The sequence below is a fragment of the Eschrichtius robustus genome, chromosome X, assembly GCF_028021215.1.
Source record: "Eschrichtius robustus isolate mEscRob2 chromosome X, mEscRob2.pri, whole genome shotgun sequence".
NCBI classification, from domain to species: domain Eukaryota; kingdom Metazoa; phylum Chordata; class Mammalia; order Artiodactyla; family Eschrichtiidae; genus Eschrichtius; species Eschrichtius robustus.
The window spans coordinates 49,581,886-49,601,556 of NC_090845.1; the positions used below are offsets into that span (position 1 = coordinate 49,581,886).

The window sequence follows — 19,671 nt, forward strand, 5'->3', positions numbered from 1 at the left end:
TCAGAGCGCCGCCTAAACGAGCTCCAGAGACGGGTGCGAGCCGTGGCTATCAGCGTGGAACCCAGAGACGGGCATGAGACGCTAAGGCTGCTGCTGCCGCCACCAAGAAGCCTGTGTGCAAGCACAGGTCACTATCCACACCTCCCCTCCTGAGAGCCTGTGCGGCCTGCCACTGCCAGGGTCCCGTGATCCAGGGACAACTTCCCCGGGAGAACACACAGCGCACCTCAGGCTGTCGCAACGTCACACCGGCCTCTGCCACCACAGGCTCACCCTGCGTTCCATACCCCTCCCTCCCCCTGGCCTGAGTGAGCCAGAGCCCCCTAATCAGCTGCTACTTTAACCCCGTCCTGTCTGAGCGAAGAACAGACGCCCTCAGGCGACCTACACGCAGAGGCGGGTCCAAATCCAATGTTGAACCCCGGGAGCTGTGCGAATACAAAAGAGAAAGGGAAATTTCTCCCAGGAGCCTCAGGAGCAGCAGATTAAATCTCCACAATCAACTGGATGTACCCTGCATCTCTGGAATACCTGAATAGACAACGAATCATCCCAAAATTGAGGCAGGGGACTTTGGAAGCAACTGTAGACTTTGGGTTTCCTTTCTGCATGTAATATGTTTCTGGTCTTATGTTTACCTTAGTTTAGTATTTAGAGTTTATTACCATTGGTAGATTTGTTTATTGATTTGGTTGCTCTCTTCCTTTTTTATTTTTTAATATATAGAAATATATACTGTTTTCCTTTTTCTCTTTTTGTGAGTATGTATGTATATACTTCTTTGATTTTGTCTGTATAACTTTGCTTTTACCATTTGTCCTAGGGTTCTGTCTGTCCTTTTTTTTTTCTTAGCATAGCTTTTAGTGCTTGTTATCATTGGTGGAGTTGTTTAATGGTTTGGTTGCTCTTTCTTTCTTTCTTTCTTTCCTTTTTTTATGACTTTTAAATTTTTTTATTTTTAATAATGTATATTTTTTGTTTTAATAACTTTATTTTATTATTTTTTCTTTCTTCCTTTATTGTCCTCCCTTTTCCTCTGAGCCGTGTGGCTGACAGGGTCTTGGTGCTCCGGCCGGGTGTCAGGCCTGTGCCTCTGAGATGGGAGAGCGGAGTTCAGGACATTGGTCCACCAAAGACCTCCCGGCTCCACGTAATATCAAACGGCGAAAGCTCTCCCAGAGATCTCCATCCCAACGCTAAGACCCAGCTCCACTCAATGACCAGCAAGCTACAGTGCTGGACACCCTATGCCAAACAACTAGCAAGATAGGAACACAACCCCACCTATTAGCAGAGAGGCTGCCTAAAATCATAAGAAGGCCACAGACACCCCAAAACACACCACGAAACGTGGACCTGCCCACCAGAAAGACAAGATCCAGCCTCATCCACCAGAACACAGGCACTAATCCCCTCCACCAGGAAGCCTACACAACCCACTGAACCAACCTTAGCCACTGGGGACAGACACCAAAAACAACAGGAACTATGAACCTGCAGCCTGTGAAAAGGAGACCACAAACACAGTAAATTAAGCAAAATGAGAAGACAGAGAAACACACAGCAGATGAAGGACCAAGGTAAAAATATTAAATGGAAAAAAATACTAAAAGCAGCAAGGGAAAAAAAACAAATAACACACAAGGGAATCCCCATAATGTTAACAGCTGATCTTTCAGCAGAAACTCTGCAAGCCACAAGACAGTGGCAGGACATATTTAAAGTGATGAAAGGGAAAAACCTACAACCAAGATTACTCTACCCAGCAAGGATCTCATTCAGATTCGATGGAGAAATTAAAGCCTTTACAGACAAGCAAAATATAAGAGAATTCAGCACCAGCAAACCAGTTTTACAACAAATGCTAAAGGAACTTCTCTAAATGCTAAAGGAACAAACCCAAAAAAAATTAAGAAAATGGTCATAGGAACATACATATCAATAATTACCTTAAATGTAAATGGATTAAATGCTCCAACCAAAAGACACAGACTGGCTGAATGGATACAAAAACAAGACCCGTATATATGCTGCCTACAAGAGACCCACTTCAGACCTAGGGACACATACAGACTGAAAGTGAGGGGATGGAAAAAGATATTCCATGCACATGGAAATCAAAGGAACGCTGGAGTAGCAATTCTCATATCAGACAAAATAGACTTTAAAATAAAGACTATTACAAGGGACACTGAATGACACTACATAATGATCAAAGCATCAATCCAAGAAGAAGATATAACACTTGTACATATTTATGCACCCAACATAGGAGCACATCAATACATAAGGCAAATGCTAACAGCCATAAAAGGGGAAATCAACAGTAACAAATTCACAGCAGGGGACTTTAACACCCCACTGTCACCAATGAACAGATCATCCAAAATGAAAATAAATAAGGAAACACAAGCTTTAAATGATACATTAAACAAGATGGACTTAATTGATGTTTATAAGACATTCCACCCAAAAACAACAGAATACAGTTTCTTCTCAAGTGCTCATGGAACATTCTCCAGGATAGATCATATCTTGGGTCACAAATCAAGCCTTGGTAAATTTAAGAAGATTGAAAACATATCAAGTATCATTTCCGACCACAACACTATGAGACTAGATATCAATTACAGGAAAAAATCTGTAAAAAATACAAACACATGGATGCTAAACAATACACTACGTAATAACCAAGAGATCACTGAAGAAATCAAAGAGGAAATCAAAAAATACCTAGAAACAAGTGACAATGCAAATAAGACGACCTAAAACCTATGGGATGCAGCAAAAGCAGTTCTAAGAGGGAAGTTTATAGCAATACAATCCTACCTCAAGAAACGTCTCAAATAAACAACTTAACCTTATACCTAAAGCAATTAGACAAAGGAGAACAAGAAACCCCCAAAGTTAGCAGAAGGAAAGATATCATAAAGATCAGATCAGAAAGAAATGAAAAAGAAAGGAAGGAAACAATAGCAAAGATCAATAAAACTAAAAGCTGGTTCTTTGAGAAGATAAACAAAATTGATAAACCATTAGCCAGACTCATCAAGAAAAAAAGGGAGAAGACTCAAATCAATAGAATTAGAAATGAAAAAGGAGAAGTAACAACTGACACTGCAGACATACAAAGAATCATGAGAGATTACTACAAGCACCTATATGCCAATAAGTGGACAACCTGGAAGAAATGGACAAATTCTTAGAAAAGCACAATCTTCCGAGACTGAACCAGAAAGAAACAGAGAATATAAACAGACCATTCACAAGCACTGAAATTGAGACTGTGATTAAAAGATCTTCCAACAAACAAAAGCCCAGGAGGACCAGATGGCTTCACAGGAGAATTCTGTCAAACATTTAGAGAAGAGCAAACACCTATCCTTCTCAAACTCTTCCAAAATATTGCAGAGCGAGGAACACTCCCAAACTCATTCTACGAGGCCACCATCACCCTGATACCAAAATCAGACAGAGGTGTCACAAAGAAAGAAAACTACAGGCCAATATCACTGATGAACATAGATGCAAACATCCTCAACAAAATACTAGCAAACAGATTCCAGCAGCACATTAAAAGGATCATACACCATGATCAAGTGGGGTTTATCCCAGGAATGCAAGGATTCTTCAATATACGCATATCAATCAATGTGATACACCATATTAACAAATTGAAGAATAAAAACCATATGATCATCTTAATAGATGGAGAAAAAGCTTTTGACAAAATGGAACACCCATTTATGATAAAAGCTCTCCAGAAAGTAGGGATAGAGGGAACTTACCTCAACATAACAAAGGCCATATATGACAAACCTACAGCTAACATCGTTCTCAATGGTGAAAAACTGAAACCATTTCCAGTAAGATCAGGAACAAGACAAGGTTGCCCACTCTCACCATTATTATTCAACATAATTTCGGAAGTTTTAGCCACAGCAATCAGAGAAGAAAAAGAAATAAAAGGAATCCAAATTGGAAAAGAAGTAAAATTGTTACTGATTGCAGGTGACATGATTCCATACAAAGAGAATGCTAAAGATGCTACCAGAAAACTCCTAGAGCTAATCAATGAATTTGGTAAAGTGGCAGGATGCAAAATTAATGCACAGAAATCTCTTCCATTCCTATACACTAATGATGAAGAACCTGAAAGAGAAATTAAAGAAACACTCCCATTTACCATTGCAACAAAAGAATAAAATACCTAGGAATCAACCTACCTAAGGAGACAAAAGACCTGTATGCAGAAAACTATAAGACACTGATGAAAGAAATTAAAGATAATACAAATAGATGGAGAGATATACCATCTTCTTGGATTGGGAGAATCAATATTGTGAAAATGACTATACTACCCAAAGCAATCTACAGATTAAATGCAACCCCTAACAAACTACCAATGGCATTTTTCACAGAACTAGAAAAAAAAATTTCAAAATTTTTGTGGAAACATAAAAGACCCCGAATAGCCAAAGCAATCTTGAGAAAGAAAAACGGAGCTGGAGGAATCAGGCTCCCTGACTTTAGATTATAATACAAAGCTACAGTAATCAAGACAGTATGATACTGGCACAAAAACAGAAATATAGATCAATGGAACACGATAGAAAGCCCAGAGGTAAACCCACGCACATATGGTCACCTTACCTTTGATAAAGGAGGCAAGAATATACAGTGGAGAAAAGACAGCCTCTTCAATAAGTGGTGCTGGGAAAACTGGACAGCTACATGTAAAAGAATGAAATTAGAACACTCCCTAACACCATACACAAAAATAAACTCAAAATGGATTAAAGACCTAAATGTAAGGCCAGACACCATCAAACTCTTAGAGGAAAACATAGGCAGAACACTCTATGACATAAATCACAGCAAGATCCTTTTTGACTCACCTCCTAGAGAAATGGAAATAAAAACAAAAATAAACAAATGGGACCAAATGAAACTTAAAAGCTTTTGCACAGCAAAGGAAACCATAAACAAGACCAAAAGACAACCCTCAGAATGGGAGAAAATATTTGCAAATGAAGCAACTGACAAAGGATTAATCTCCAAGATTTACAAGCAGCTCATGCAGCTCAATAACAAAAAAACAAACAACCCAATCCAAAAATGGGCAGAAGACCTAAATAGACATTTCTCCAAAGAAGATATACAGATTGCCAACAGACACATGAAAGAATGCTCAACATCATTAATCATTAGAGAAATGCAAATCAAAACTACAATGAGATATCATCTCACACCGGTCAGAATGGCCATCATCAAAAAATCTAGAAACAATAAATGCTGGAGAGGGTGTGGAGAAAAGGGAACACTCTTGCACTGTTGGTGGGAATGTAAATTGATACAGCCACTATGGAGAACAGTATGGAGGTTCCCTAAAAAACTAAAAATAGAACTACCATACGACCCAGCAATCCCACTACAATCTCTGAGAAAACCATAATTCAAAAAGAGTCATGTACCAAAATGTTCATTGCCGCTGTATTTACAATTGCCAGGACATGGAAGCAACCTAAATGTCCATCAACAGATGAATGGATAAAGAAGATGTGGCACATATATACAATGGATTATTACTCAGCCATAAAAATGAACGAAACTGAGTTATTTGTAGTGAGGTGGATGGACCTCGAAACTGTTATACAGAGTGAAGTAAGTCAGAAAGAGAAAAACCAATACCGTATGCTAACACATATATATGGAATCTAAAAAAAAAAAAAGAAAAAAAAATGATCAGAAGAACCTAGGGGCAAGACAGGAATAAAGATGCAGACCTACTAGAGAATGGACTTGAGGATATGGGGAGGGGGAAGGGTAAGCTGTGACAAAGTGAGAGAGTGGCATGGACATATATACACTACCAAATGCAAAATAGATAGCTAGTGGGAAGCAGCCACATAACACAGGGAGATCAGCTCGGTGCTTTGTGACCACCTAGAGGGGTGGGATAGGGAAGGTGGGAGGGAGGGAGACGCAAGAGGGAAGAGATATGGGAACATATGTATATGTATAACTGATTCACTTTGTTATACAGCAGAAACTAACACACCATTGTAAAGCAATTATACTCCAATAAAGATGTTAAAAAAGAAAAAAAAGCAAGCTGTGGTACATCCATAGCATGGAATATTACTCAGCAACAAAAAGGAACAAGCTATTATAACACAAAATAACTTAAATAATCGCAAAGACAATGTTATGGGTCAAAAAAGCCAATCTCAAAAGGCATGTTTTTACCATGAGATCTTATGGTTGATTTGAAAGAAGCAGTGTGGTGTAAGTGCCTGACAATTAGCTTTTTTGATTGTAATGAGAAAGTGCCTGACATTAAGCTTTTGATTGCTGAGGTATACATTTCAAAGAAATCCATCTCAAATAAACCCATTGCCAGCTATACAACTATATAAAGAGCCAGGCCACCCCACCCATGAAGTTTCCCTTTTAGAAAGCCCTGGTTGACCTAGATAACTGATCATTTGAGTGACCCTGCTTTTCCCCTCCCTGTGCTTTAATTCCCACTCTCACTCTCAATAAACAGTGAACCTGCGAAACCCTAGGTACCCCACCCTCAACCAGTATAAAGGAAGAACCCCAGATCTGCTAGTGTGTGCTCTTGCTCTCTAGTATGTACTCCTGTTTCCCACCTCCTGACCAAACCTCTTGCTATGTGGCCCGCACGATGTGTACCCCTCAGGACCTGTGAATAGTAAACCTTGTGTTTTCAAACTTCCCCAGCCTTTTCCAGCTTCTACGGGTTGCCTGCATTCCTTGGTTTGTGGCCCTTTTCCTCCATTTTCAAAGCCAGCAATGCTGCCTCTCTCTGACACTGCTTCCTTCCTCATATCTTTTCTCTGATCCTTTCTTCTGCCTCTCTCTTCTACTTTAGAGGACCCTTGTGATTACACGGGGCCCACTCAGATAATCCAGGATATCTCCCTATTTTAAAATGTTGATTAGCATCTTAAATTCCATCTACAACCTCAATTACCCTTTGGCATATAGCTGAACATAGTCACAGGTTGCAGGGATTTGCACATGGATGTCTTTGGGGGGGGACCATTATTCTGACTACCACAAATTCTGTTGAGATCTCACATATACCCTTACAGTTCACCCTCAACCCCACCTTGACTATGCACAAGTAACCAAGTAAGTCTGACCTGATTAACAACTTCTTTATTAAGTTGAGACTGATCCTCTCTTTTTACAAATTCAGAGACGTACAGTTTTTCTATTAGTCTCGTAATAAATAAAGATCTCTTACATCAGATAGATCATGACTTTCCTTTTAAGATTATCTTTGTTAAGCAATAAACTCCTCAACAAACTCCAAATGCTAGACCAGCGGTTCCCATTGACTACCAACATTTCAAAAGCTTATTTTGGGGATTGAAACTGGGTTTCCAGGTATTTGTTTTCCAAATGAAAACATAACACTCATCTGCTCTCCAAAATCTATCACCTATCCTCATCATTATTCCATAAAAGAACATTCAGCACCAACAAAGTGGAAGAGAACCTCAGAATAATGTATACTTCTTTAAATCACCTTAGCTTAATAAAAAATAAGTTAATTATTTTTATTTTTCTAATTTTGCTGATCTTTGACCAGTTTTTTTCAATCACTTTTAAGATTGATTTACCTGTTGCAACTGTGCCACTGTCCACATGTGTCAAGGACTGCGGACGGCTTCGAAGTTTGCTTTTGAAAGATCTTGGTCTACGTGGTGATGCAGGTGGTACAGGAATCTCTGATGATTGGACTTTGCTGTCTTTAATTGCCCGAAGGCGTTCATAGAGCTCCTGTAGCTCCTTATTCTGCTGGGTTTGAAGATTTACCACCTCCTGAATGTGTCTGAAGGAAAATCATGCAGAAAGCATTTTAATGGCACAGGCACCATACAGATGAGCCAAGGAACTCTACCAGTACAAGTAAAGTTTAACAAGGAATTTAGATTAAGAATGTGGAAATACAGAATATTTTCACAATTTTAAGATTTTCAATGCCTTCCTAAGTGTGACATTAAACTAATCAGACATAAAGAAAAAGCTCAATAAATTGACAAGAACAAATTTCTAAAACTTCAATACAGTAAAAGATAATTTAAAAAATTAAAGTCTCATAGTACTGATAATATTAACCTTTTCTTTATTATATGTTGCAAGTATAAACAGGAAAAAAATTTGTTGACAAGAACAAATTTCTAAAACTTCAATACAGTAAAAGATAATTTAAAAAATTGAAGTCTCATAGTACTGATAATATTAACCTTTTCTTTATTATATGTTGCAAGTATAAACAGGAAAAAAATTTGTAACATATAGTAAAAGGTTAATATTCAGAATATATAAATAGCTCCTAAAAATCAATAAGAAAAAAAGAAACAGGGCTTCCCTGGTGGCGCAGTGGTTGAGAATCTGCCTGCCAATGCAGGGGACACGGGTTCGAGCCCCGGTCTGGGAAGATCCCACATGCCACGGAGTGGCTAGGCCCGTGAGCCACAATTACTGAGCCTGCGCGTCTGGAGCCTGTGCTCCACAACAAGAGAGGCCGTGATAGTGAGAGGCCCGCGCACCGTGATGAAGAGTGGCCCCCACTTGCCGCAACTAGAGAAAGCCCTCGCACAGAAACGAAGACCCAACACAGCCTAAAATAAATTAATTAATTAATATTTTAAAAAATGGAGTATCATTAATAATAACTAAGTATTAAATGCTAAAAAAAAAGAAACAACTTTATAGAAAAAGGGGGAAAGAATATGAAAAGGTGACTCCAAAGAAGAGAAAATACAAGTAGCCAATAAATATGAGATGATGCACATCCTTAGTATTAATTAGAACACAAATTTTTTTAACATCTTTATTGCAGTATAATTGCTTTACAATGGTATGTTAGTTTCTGCTGTATAACAAAGTGAATCAGCTATACATATACATGCATCCCCATATCTCCTCCCTCTTGTGTCTCCCTCCCACCCTCCCTATCCCACCCCTCTAGGTGGTTACAAAGCACCTAGCTGATCTCCCTGTGCTATGTGGCTGCTTCCCACTAGTTATCTATTTTACATTTGGTAGTGTATATATGTCAGTGCTACTCTCTCACTTCATCTCAGCTTACCCTTCCCCCTCCCCGTGTCCTCAAGTCCATTCTCTACGTCTGCGTCTTTATTCCTGTCCTGCCCCTAGGTTCTTCAGAACCATTTTTTTTTCTTTTAGATTCCATATATATGTGTTAGCATACATAGAACACAGATTTTAAAACTATTTTTTATTCATCTGATTGGAATAAAATGAAAAGAATCAATAATATCCAGTCTAATCTTGTTAAGGAGTGGGAAAACAGGCACTTTCATATATTTCTGTTTGGTGCGTAAAATGGTATATTTACATTGGATGACAATTTTAAATGTACAAACCTTTTAACCCAGCAATTCCACTTTTAGGTATCTATCCTACAAAAATACTAACATAAGTATGTAAAAATATAAGGATGTTGACTTCAACATTTTTTACATAAGCAAAATATGGGATAAAACTGAAATGCCCATTAAGGAGAGAGTAAATCAACTTTAAATGGCTATATGCTATTCCAATGTATGGAATAAAGATTATTTGTGCAAACATGAATATGAAGAGGAGACAATGTTAAGTCCAAAAATTGTTGAGTAACATATATTATGATCCCACTTTTATTAAACTCAAAAACTATATATTTGTAAATGCAAGAAAAATGACAGGCAAGATATATACCAAATAGTTCATTGTGGTCGCCTCTGAGAAATGAGATTAGGGCATGAGAAACAGGAGACTGGTTTGTGTGCATTTTTACTGTTGTGATATTATGTTTTATAATAAAAAAGATATATTTGGTCTTTGTCCCTGTTCTTGGCACACAGCTCCTAAAACCCTTGTAACTTCCTAAGTGACAAGAGCAATGGGAGAATCTTTTGTTATAATATTTGGTCTTTTGTCCTCAAATAGCTCCAGTTCCTGAAATAGTTCCAGAGTGATAAAGGTAAAAGGAGTGTCTCATTATTCAAAACAAGCCCCTCTGATCACGAAGTGACTTTTGGATAGCCCCTAAGGATGGGTACCTCTAAGGAGGGGAACAAGGATGGAAGTTGAATTAATCACCAATGGCCAACGATTTAATCAATCATGCCTATGTAATGAAGCTTCCATAAAAATCCGTGAACTACAGGGGTTCTAAGAGCTTCTAGGTCGGTGAAGACATGGAGGTGCTGGGAGAGTGGCACTTCTGGGAGGCCATGAAGTTCCATGCCCCTTCCCCTATACCTTGCCATCTGGCTGTTCTTGAGTTGTATCCTTTTATAATAAACCAATAATCTAGTAAGGAAACTGTTTTCCTGAGCTCTGTAAGCCACTCTAGCAAGGTAATCAAAGCTGAGGAGGGGTTTGTGGGAACCTCTGATTTACAACAGGTTGGTAAGAAGCATAGGTAACACTACCTGGACTCGTGATGGGCATCTGAAAGGGGGCAGTCTTGTGGGACTGAGCCCTTAGCCTGTGGGATCTGATGCTATCTTTGTAGTTTTCAACCATAAATTTTTTTCCATCATTAAAATGTCACCAATCCAAAATTAGTTACCAAACAAATACTTAGTTCTATAAAACCCAAGGCAGGGGCTTCCCTGGTGGCGCAGTGGTTGAGAGTCCGCCTGCCAATGCAGGGGACACGGGTTCGAGCCCTGGTCTGGGAGGATCCCACATGCCGCGGAGCGACTGGGCCCGTGAGCCACAACTACTGAGCCTGCGCGTCTGGAGCCTGTGCTCCGCAACGAGAGAGGCCGCGATAGCGAGAGGCCCGTGCACCGCGATGAAGAGTAGCCCCCACTTGCCACAACTAGAGAAAGCCCTCACACAGAAGCGAAGACCCAACACAGCCAAAAATTAATTAATTAATTAATTAATTTTTAAAAAAGTACTTAAAAAAAAAAAAACCCAAGGCAATCAAATTTGTGACAAAAGAGAAGCAGTCCTTACTTTTCTCGTAATCTTTGAAGCTCCACCTTTAAGTCCTCATCCTCTACTTCTGACTCATCATCACTGCTCATTGGGGAAGACGGTGAATAGAAGAGTGAGCTCTGTGTTTGAACATAGGCTTTTTCTTCACGGAGTGGTAAGCACTTTTCTCTCTCTGGACCAGTCTTTGCCACTGATTTCCCTCTGCCACAAAGAGTGGCTGAAAATTCACTATCAGAGGTAGGCTGTATCCCAGAAGTAAGTATCTCTCTCTCTTTAAGCAACAGTTCAGATCCAGACTGCAAGCTACTTCCTGTGGCTGAATTTTCTTCCAATTCCTTTTCTGGAGTCATCAAAGATACATCAGTCTCACAAGCTGTACTGAAAGATGAGAAGTTGTCAGCTTGTTTGGGAATTCTTTTATCTTCTTTGAAGGTTTCCTGAAGAGCTTGTAACTTCTGAGAAGAAAGTGAAGTTTGTGGATTGTGTGTGGCAGGTTCCATTTCTACCAATTGAGACTTTGCTGTTTCAGTAAAGGCTAAAGCTTCTTCACTACGCTGGCTCGTCATTTTATTGAATGCTGGTATGTGTTCTATTCCAAAAGATGTCACTTTCACTGACTGCTGCTGAGGAACTGTAATCACCTGAAATACAAAAAGGCAAAGGTGGCTGGCTCTGCCTAACCAAAGAGTAAACCCACAAAGAAATTCAATATAAATATATGGCACAGACAATTGGATGGTCTTCTGTAATGTACAAACACTGATAATACCAAAACTAAAAAATCCCATCTATACTTGTCATATTCAAAGCTTTGCAATTGGGCCCTTTGCAAAGAGAATTGGCTTCATATTGCTCAAATAAAATTCTGCAATTAAAAAACATTCCATACGTACACCTAAAACTAACACAATATTGTAAATCATCTATACTTCAATTAAAAAATAAAATGAAAACAAATTCAATTGCCAAGGTTCTAAAGGACATGAAATTAGATTTATAAAAAAGATGACCCAACCACCCACCAAAAACTGATGACCCATTTCTGTGCTCCCTTTCAGCTACTAAAATCCTCATTTCTTTAGACTCGCCTTTAGTGGATGGCTACAGAAGGTGACAGGATGCATATAAGGGGAAAAATTAAATACGATAATGATCTACATTTAAAATAATTACCATCTACAGACCTAGATCTTCAATGCTGTTACCTTTTATAATGCCTTTGTAGATAATGATTTAACCAAAGACACAAACCTGGAACCGACCCCGCTGAAATGATCCACTCATTGCTTTACATCTACTCAAAGCCCTAGCATCAGCTGTGGACTCTCCTGTCAGAGGAATGGGGTCAGGAGCAACTGCTGATCTCGTATCTTCTGCATCCACTGAAAGTTTTGCCAAATTGTAAGCAGAAAGGAGAAAATTGCTTGTTAAGACTACATTTGTTTACATTACCAAAAATGAAGAAAAGTAGAAAAAGCTTAACTCCTGCTAGACAATTAAAAAAGTGTTAATGTAATAAGCAACACTGTAGAAGTCCCTAATTCTGAATCAGACATTGCAAGATTTATCCCGAGACTTAGTATCTATATGAAATGAATACTTTAAAACCAAATTAGTTACAAAAGGAAAAATGAAATGGCAATGACATTAATGGGACGTGTCACATACATGGGCTATGTGGAAAAAGTGGCAAGATTTGTGTATGAACAACAACAAAAAGAAACAGAAGTAAATGAAAAATGATGTTACCTAGTCTATGTCCCTGACTGTAAGCACACTACCTTGACGGACTTTTGATCTCTTGAAAAAGCTGGTTGACTGCCGTAGCCTGTATGCCCAGCTTTTTAATTTGCGAGTCCAGGATTTCTTGCTAATAGGATTTTTGAGACTAGGACAAGTAAAGCTTAGGCCAAAATATCCACCTCCTGTCTGCAGATGAATGGCTCCACCGCTTGACACAGCAGCAGGATAGGCCTCTGGATCCCCTGGAAGTGAAGCATCTGGGGACATCTCCTAATGGAGACAAAAAGAGGAAAACCAAAATGGTAGTAATTTAGGTGAGGTGGAGCAATTGTTTCTACCATTGGAGTTTCTTGTATGGACTAATCAGTAATCAAAAATAGAATGCTATGGGGCTTCCCTGGTGGCGCAGTGGTTGAGAGTCTGCCTGCTGGTGCGGGCGACGCGGGTTCGAGCCCTGGTCTGGGAAGATCCCACATGCCGCGGAGCAGCTGGGCCCGTGAGCCACAATTACTGAGCCTGCGCGTCTGGAGCCTGTGCTCCGCAACAAGAGAGGCCGCGATAGCGAGAGGCCTGCGCACCGTGATGAAGAGTGGCCCCCGCTTGCCACAACTAGAGAAAGCCCTCGCACAGAAACGAAGACCCAACACAGCCATAAATAAATAAATAAAAATTAAAAAAAAAAAAAATAGAATGCTATATGCTAAAGGAACTTCTCTAGGCAGGAAACACAAGAGAAGGAAAAGACCTACAATAACAAACCCAAAACAATTAAGAAAATGGTAATAGTAACATACATATCAATAATTACCTTAAATGTAAATGGATGAAATGCTCCAACCAAAAGACATAGACTGGCTGAATGGATACAAAAACAAGACCCACATATATGCTGCCTACAAGAGACCCACTTCAGACCTGGGACACATACAGACTGAAAGTGAGGGGATGGAAAAAGATATTCCATGCAAATGGAAATCAAAAGAAAGCTGGAGTAGCAATTCTCATATCAGACAAAATAGACATTAAAACAAAGACTATTACAAGAGACAAAGAAGGACACTATATAATGATCAAGGGATCAATCCAAGAAGAAGATATAACAATTGTAAATATTTATGCACCCAACATAGGAGCACCTCAATATATAAGGCAAATACTAAGAGCCATAAAAGGGGAAATCGACAGTAACACAATCATAGTAGGGGAATTTAACACCCCACTTTCACCAATGGACAGATCATCCAAAATGAAAATCAATAAGGAAACACAAGCTTTAAATGATACATTAAATGACATGGATTTAATTAATATTTATAGGACATTCCATCCAAAAACAACAGAATACACTTTCTTCTCATGTGCTCATGGAACATTCTCCAGGATAGATCACGTCTTGGGTCACAAATCAAGCCTCAGTAAATTTAAGAACATTGAAATCATATCAAGCATCTTTTCTGACTACAACGCTATGAGATTAGATATCAATTACAGGGGGAAAAAAAAAAACACAAACACATGGATGCTAAACAATACACTACTAAATAACCAAGAGATCACTGAAGAAATCAAAGAGGAAATCAAAAAATACCTAAAAACAAATGACAATGAAAACACAACGACCCAAAACCTATGGGATGCAGCAAAAGCAGTTCTAAGAGGGAAGTTTATAGCTATACAAGCCTACCTTAAGAAACAAGAAACATCTCAAATAAACAACCTAACCTTACACCTAAAGCAATTAGAGAAAGAAGAACAATAAAACCCCAAAGTTAGCAGAAGGAAAGAAATCATAAAGATCAGATCAGAAAGAAATGAAAAAGAAATGAAGTAAACGATAGCAAAGATCAATAAAACTAAAAGCTGGTTCTTTGAGAAGATAAACAAAATTGAAAAACCATTAGCCAGACTTATAAATAAAAAAAGGGAGAAGACTCAAATCAATAGAATTAGAAATGAAAAAGGGGAAGTAACAACTCACACTGCAGAAATACAAAGGATCAGGAGAGTGTACTAAAAGCAACGATATGCCAATAAAATGGACAACCTGGAAGAAATGGACAAATTCTTAGAAATGCACCACCTTCCGAGACTGAACCAGGAAGAAACAGAAAATATGAACAGACCAAGCACAAGCACTGAAATTGAGACTGTGATTAAAAATCTTCCAACAAACAAAAGCCCAGGACCAGAGGGCTTCACAGGCAAATTCTATCAAACATTTAGAGAAGAGCTAACACCTATCCTTCTCAAACTCTTCCAAAATATAGCAGAGGGAGGAACACTCCGAAACTCATTCTATGAGGCCACCATCACCCTGATACCAAAACCAGACAAAGATGTCACGAAAAAGAATGGGCTTCCCTGGTGGCACAGTGGTTGAGAATCTGCCTGCTAATGCAGGGGACAAGGGTTCGAGCCCTGGTCTGGGAAGATCCCACATGCCGCGGAGCAACTAGGCCCGTGAGCCACAATTACTGAGCCTGCGCGTCTGGAGCCTGTGCTCCGCAACAAGAGAGGCCGAGATAGTGAGAGGCCCACGCACCGCGATGAAGAGTGGCCCCCGCTTGCCGCAACTGGAGAAAGCCCTCGCACAGAAACGAAGACCCAACACAGTTATAAATAAATAAATAAATAAAAGAATGTGAATTTCTTTAAAAAAAAAAAGTCACAAAAAAAGAAAACTACAGACCAATATCACTGATGAATATAGATGCAAAAATCCTAAACAAAATACTAGCAAACAGAATCCAACAGCACATTAAAAGGATCATACACCATGATCAAGTGGGGTTTATCCCAGGAATGCAAGGAGTCTTCAATATACACAAAGCAATCAATGTGATACACCATATTAACAAATTGAAGGAGAAAAACCATATGATCATCTCAATAGATGCAGAGAAAGCTTTCGACAAAATTCAACACCCATTTATGATAAAAGCCCTGCAGAAAGTAGGCATAGAGGGAACTTTCCTCAACATAATAAAGGCCATATATGACAAACCCACAGCCAACATCATCCTCAATGGCGAAAAACTGAAACCATTTCCACTAAGATCAGGAACAAGACAAGGTTGCCCACTCTCACCACTATTATTCAACATAGTTTTGGAAGTGTTAGCCACAGCAATCAGAGAAGAAAAAGAAATAAAAGGAATCCAAATCGGAAAAGAAGAAGTAAAGCTGTCACTGTTTGCAGATGACATGATACTATACATAGAGATTCCTAAAGATGCAACCAGAAAACTACTAGAGCTAATCAATGAATTTGGGAAAGTAGCAGGATACAAAATTAATGCACTGAAATCTCTTGCTTTCCTATACAGTAATGATGAAAAATCTGAAAGTGAAATTAAGAAAACACTCCCGTTTTCCACTGCAACAAAAAGAATAAAATACCGAGGAATAAACCTACCTAAGGAGACAAAAGACCTGTATGCAGAAAATTATAAGACACTGATGAGAGAAATTAAAGATGATACCAAAAGATGGAGAGATATACCATGTTCTTGGATTGGAAGAATCAACGTTGTGAAAATGACTATACTACCCAAAGCAATCTACAGACTCAATGCAACCCCTATCAAACTGCCACTGGCATTTTTCTCAGAACTAGAACAAAAAATTTCACAATTTTTATGGAAACAGAAAAGACCCCAAATAGCCAAAGCAATCTTGAGAACGAAAAATGGAGCTGGGGGAATCAGGCTCCCTGACTTCAGACTATAATACAAAGCTACAGTAATCAAGACAGTATGGTACTGGCACAAAAACAGAAATATAGATCAATGGAACACGATAGAAAGCCCAGAGATAAACCCACGCACATATGGTCACCTTATCTTCGATAAAGGAGGCAAGCATATACAGTGGAGAAAAGACAGCCTCTTCAATAAGTGGTGCTGGGAAAACTGGACAGATACATGTAAAAGAATGAAATTAGAACACTCCCTAACACCATACACAAAAATAAACTCAAAATGGATTAAAGACCTAAATGTAAGGCCAGACACCATCAAACTCTTAGAGGAAAACATAGGCAGAACACTCTATGACATAAATCATAGCAAGATCCTTTTTGACCTACCACCTAGAGAAATGGAAATAAAAACACAAATAAACAAATGGGACCAAATGAAACTTAAAAGCTTTTGCACAGCAAAGGAAACCATAAACAAGACCAAAAGACAACCCTCAGAATGGGAGAAAATATTTGCAAATGAAGCAACTGACAAAGGATTAATCTCCAAGATTTACAAGCAGCTCATGCAGCTCAATAACAAAAAAACAAACAACCCAATCCAAAAATGGGCAGAAGACCTAAATAGACATTTCTCCAAAGAAGATATGCAGATTGCCAACAGACACATGAAAGAATGCTCAACATCATTAATCCTTAGAGAAATGCCAATCAAAACTACAATGAGATATCATCTCACACCAGTCAGAATGGGCATCATCAAAAAATCTAGAAACAATAAATGCTGGAGAGGGTGTGGAGAAAAGGGAACACTCTTGCACTGCTGATGGGAATGTAAATTGATACAGCCACTATGGAGAACAGTATGGAGGTTCCTTAAGGAACTAAAAATAGAACTACCATACGACCCAGCAATCCCACTACTGGGCATATACCATGAGAAAACCATAATTCAAAAAGAGTCATGTACCAAAATGTTCATTGCAGCTCTATTTACAATAGGCAGGACATGGAAGCAACCTAAGTGTCCATCATCGGATGAATGGATAAAGAAGATGTGGCACATATATACAATTGAATATTACTCAGCCATAAAAAGAAATGAAATTGAGTTATTTGCAGTGAGGTGGATGGACCTAGAGTCGGTCATACAGAGTGAAGTAAGTCAGAAAGAGAAAAACAAATACCGTATGCTAACACATATATATGGAATCTAAGGGGAAAAAAAGGTCATGAAGAACCTAGTGGCAAGACAGGAATAAAGACACAGACCTACTAGAGAATGGACTTGAGGACATGGTGAGGGGGAGGGGTAAGATGTGACAGGGTAAGAGAGTGTCATGGACATATATACACTACCAAATGTAAAATAGATAGCTAGTGGGAAGCAGCCGCATAGCACAGGGAGATCAGCTCGGTGCTTTGTGACCATCTAAAAGGGTGGGATACGGAGGGTGGGAGGGAGGGAGATGCAAGAGGGAAGAGATATGGGGATATATGTATATGTATAACTGATTCATTTTGTTATAAAGCAGAAACTAACACACCATTGTAAAGCAATTATACTCCAATAAAAATGTAAAAAAAAAATAGAATGCTATGTATACTTCTATTAATAGTATCATATCAGACTAAACCTGAAGTATTCAACTTACAGGAATTAAGCCTTCCCCTTTCTTTAAAAATACTATTTAGACTTCAGATAAATAAAACAGCAGAATGTTAACTTCCACCCTAGAATATTTTTTATTATAGCAACTTTGAAAACTGAAAATTAAAATATGAAGGAAATAACCCTCATATGCACCAATTCACTAGAAAAGGTTACTTAAACCCTATGATCTTAAAATGGAAATTTTCATTTATGCTTATATTATCTAAGAGAGTTAAAGATGCCTGACACGCATGATAAACATAGAAAAACAAGATATCTAGGCATTTACATTTACAGAAATATATTACCAAATCAAGTTTCTTACATTATATAAGCACACAGAAATTTACAATGGACCTCAAAATTATTTCAAATTTAAACTCTAAAAATCGTTAACATCAGGCCACAGCTGGCTACAAAATCATTCTTCCCTCTTCTTGTCCTCCCATCCCTCCCCTCAAAAACCAGAATTAACTGCTGCTGTATTCTGAGTATTCTAAAAATAAATGTCTTATAATAACTAATACAAAAAATTAATATACACAGCCAGAAATAATTTGGGAAACATGAGAATGGCCCCTAGTAATTTAGAAAATTAAAAGAGTAAAAGTTCAAAGAAAGGGATTCAGCATTTGTCTGAAGGAAGACAGCCTAAGCGGCACTAAGTAAACTGCAGTTTGGGGTAAGCATTATTAACACTTAAGTCAGCAGTTATTAAAAGTAAAATTCTGAACAGTTTTTATTTTCCAAAGTCCCATTTTGGACTAGTAATATTACTTTCATAAAGAGGAAAGAACTCTCAATAATATTATGATTTAGAAAGTGTTGCACTGGTCCCACTGAAATTACAGAAAATATTTTTATTAAGTAATAACTGGATCAAGATGATAAATTAAATACAAGTTCTAGCCTCCCTTACCAACCCAAATCCACAGGTACAACAGGAAAAACAGATGTAGGCACATGCATATAAGATTTTTTAAATTAATTAATTAATTAATTTTTTAGCTGCGTTGGGTCTCTGCTGCTGTGCACGGGCTTTCTCTAGTTGCAGCGAGTGGGGGCTATGCTTCTTTGTGGTGCGTGGGCTTCTCATTGTGGTGGCTTCTCTTGTTGCAGAGCACGGGCTCTAGGTGCGTGGGCTTCAGTAGTTGTGGCACTCAGGCTCAGTAGTTGTGGCTCACAAGCTCTAGAGCACAGGCTCAGTAGTTGTGGCGCACTGGCTTCGTTGCTCCGTGGCATGTGGGATCTTCCCAGACCAGGGCCCAAACCCGTGTCCCCTGCATTGGCAGGCGGATTCTTAATCACTGCGCCACCAGAGAAGCCCTGCATATAAGATTAAAGGAGGAAAAAGCAGCCTCCTTTAATGCATGATGACATATGCAGGAACTGTTTCAAAATGCAGCGAATTCAGGTGGTAGATATGGGCAGCAGGAGAGAGCGCCCTGGCCAACCAAAAGGATGGGTGGTTGGACAGAACGCTTACAAAGCTGTAACAATCTATCTGTCTCCTATCTGTCACTTCAGCATCATCTTATAACACTCTCCTACTTACTGGCCTTCTTTTGTTTCCTGG

At 38.8% G+C, this 19,671-nt stretch overlaps 1 protein-coding gene across 2 annotated transcripts in view; it reads right to left on the bottom strand.

Moving 5' to 3' along the window:
* WNK3 (WNK lysine deficient protein kinase 3) overlaps window positions 1-19,671 on the bottom strand; it is a 120,693-nt gene that overhangs the window by 34,274 nt on the left and 66,748 nt on the right. The window contains exons 17-20 of one of the 2 annotated variants that reach the window (XM_068533853.1): window positions 12,921-13,011; window positions 12,250-12,380; window positions 11,017-11,639; window positions 7,656-7,867 (exon numbers count right to left, since the gene is read on the bottom strand). In XM_068533853.1, coding sequence (XP_068389954.1) covers window positions 7,656-7,867; window positions 11,017-11,639; window positions 12,250-12,380; window positions 12,921-13,011 — 1,057 coding nt within the window. Of the gene's footprint in view, window positions 1-7,638; window positions 7,868-11,016; window positions 11,640-12,249; window positions 12,381-12,779; window positions 13,012-19,671 lie in introns of both variants that reach the window. The other variant, XM_068533852.1, reaches the window with a different exon arrangement.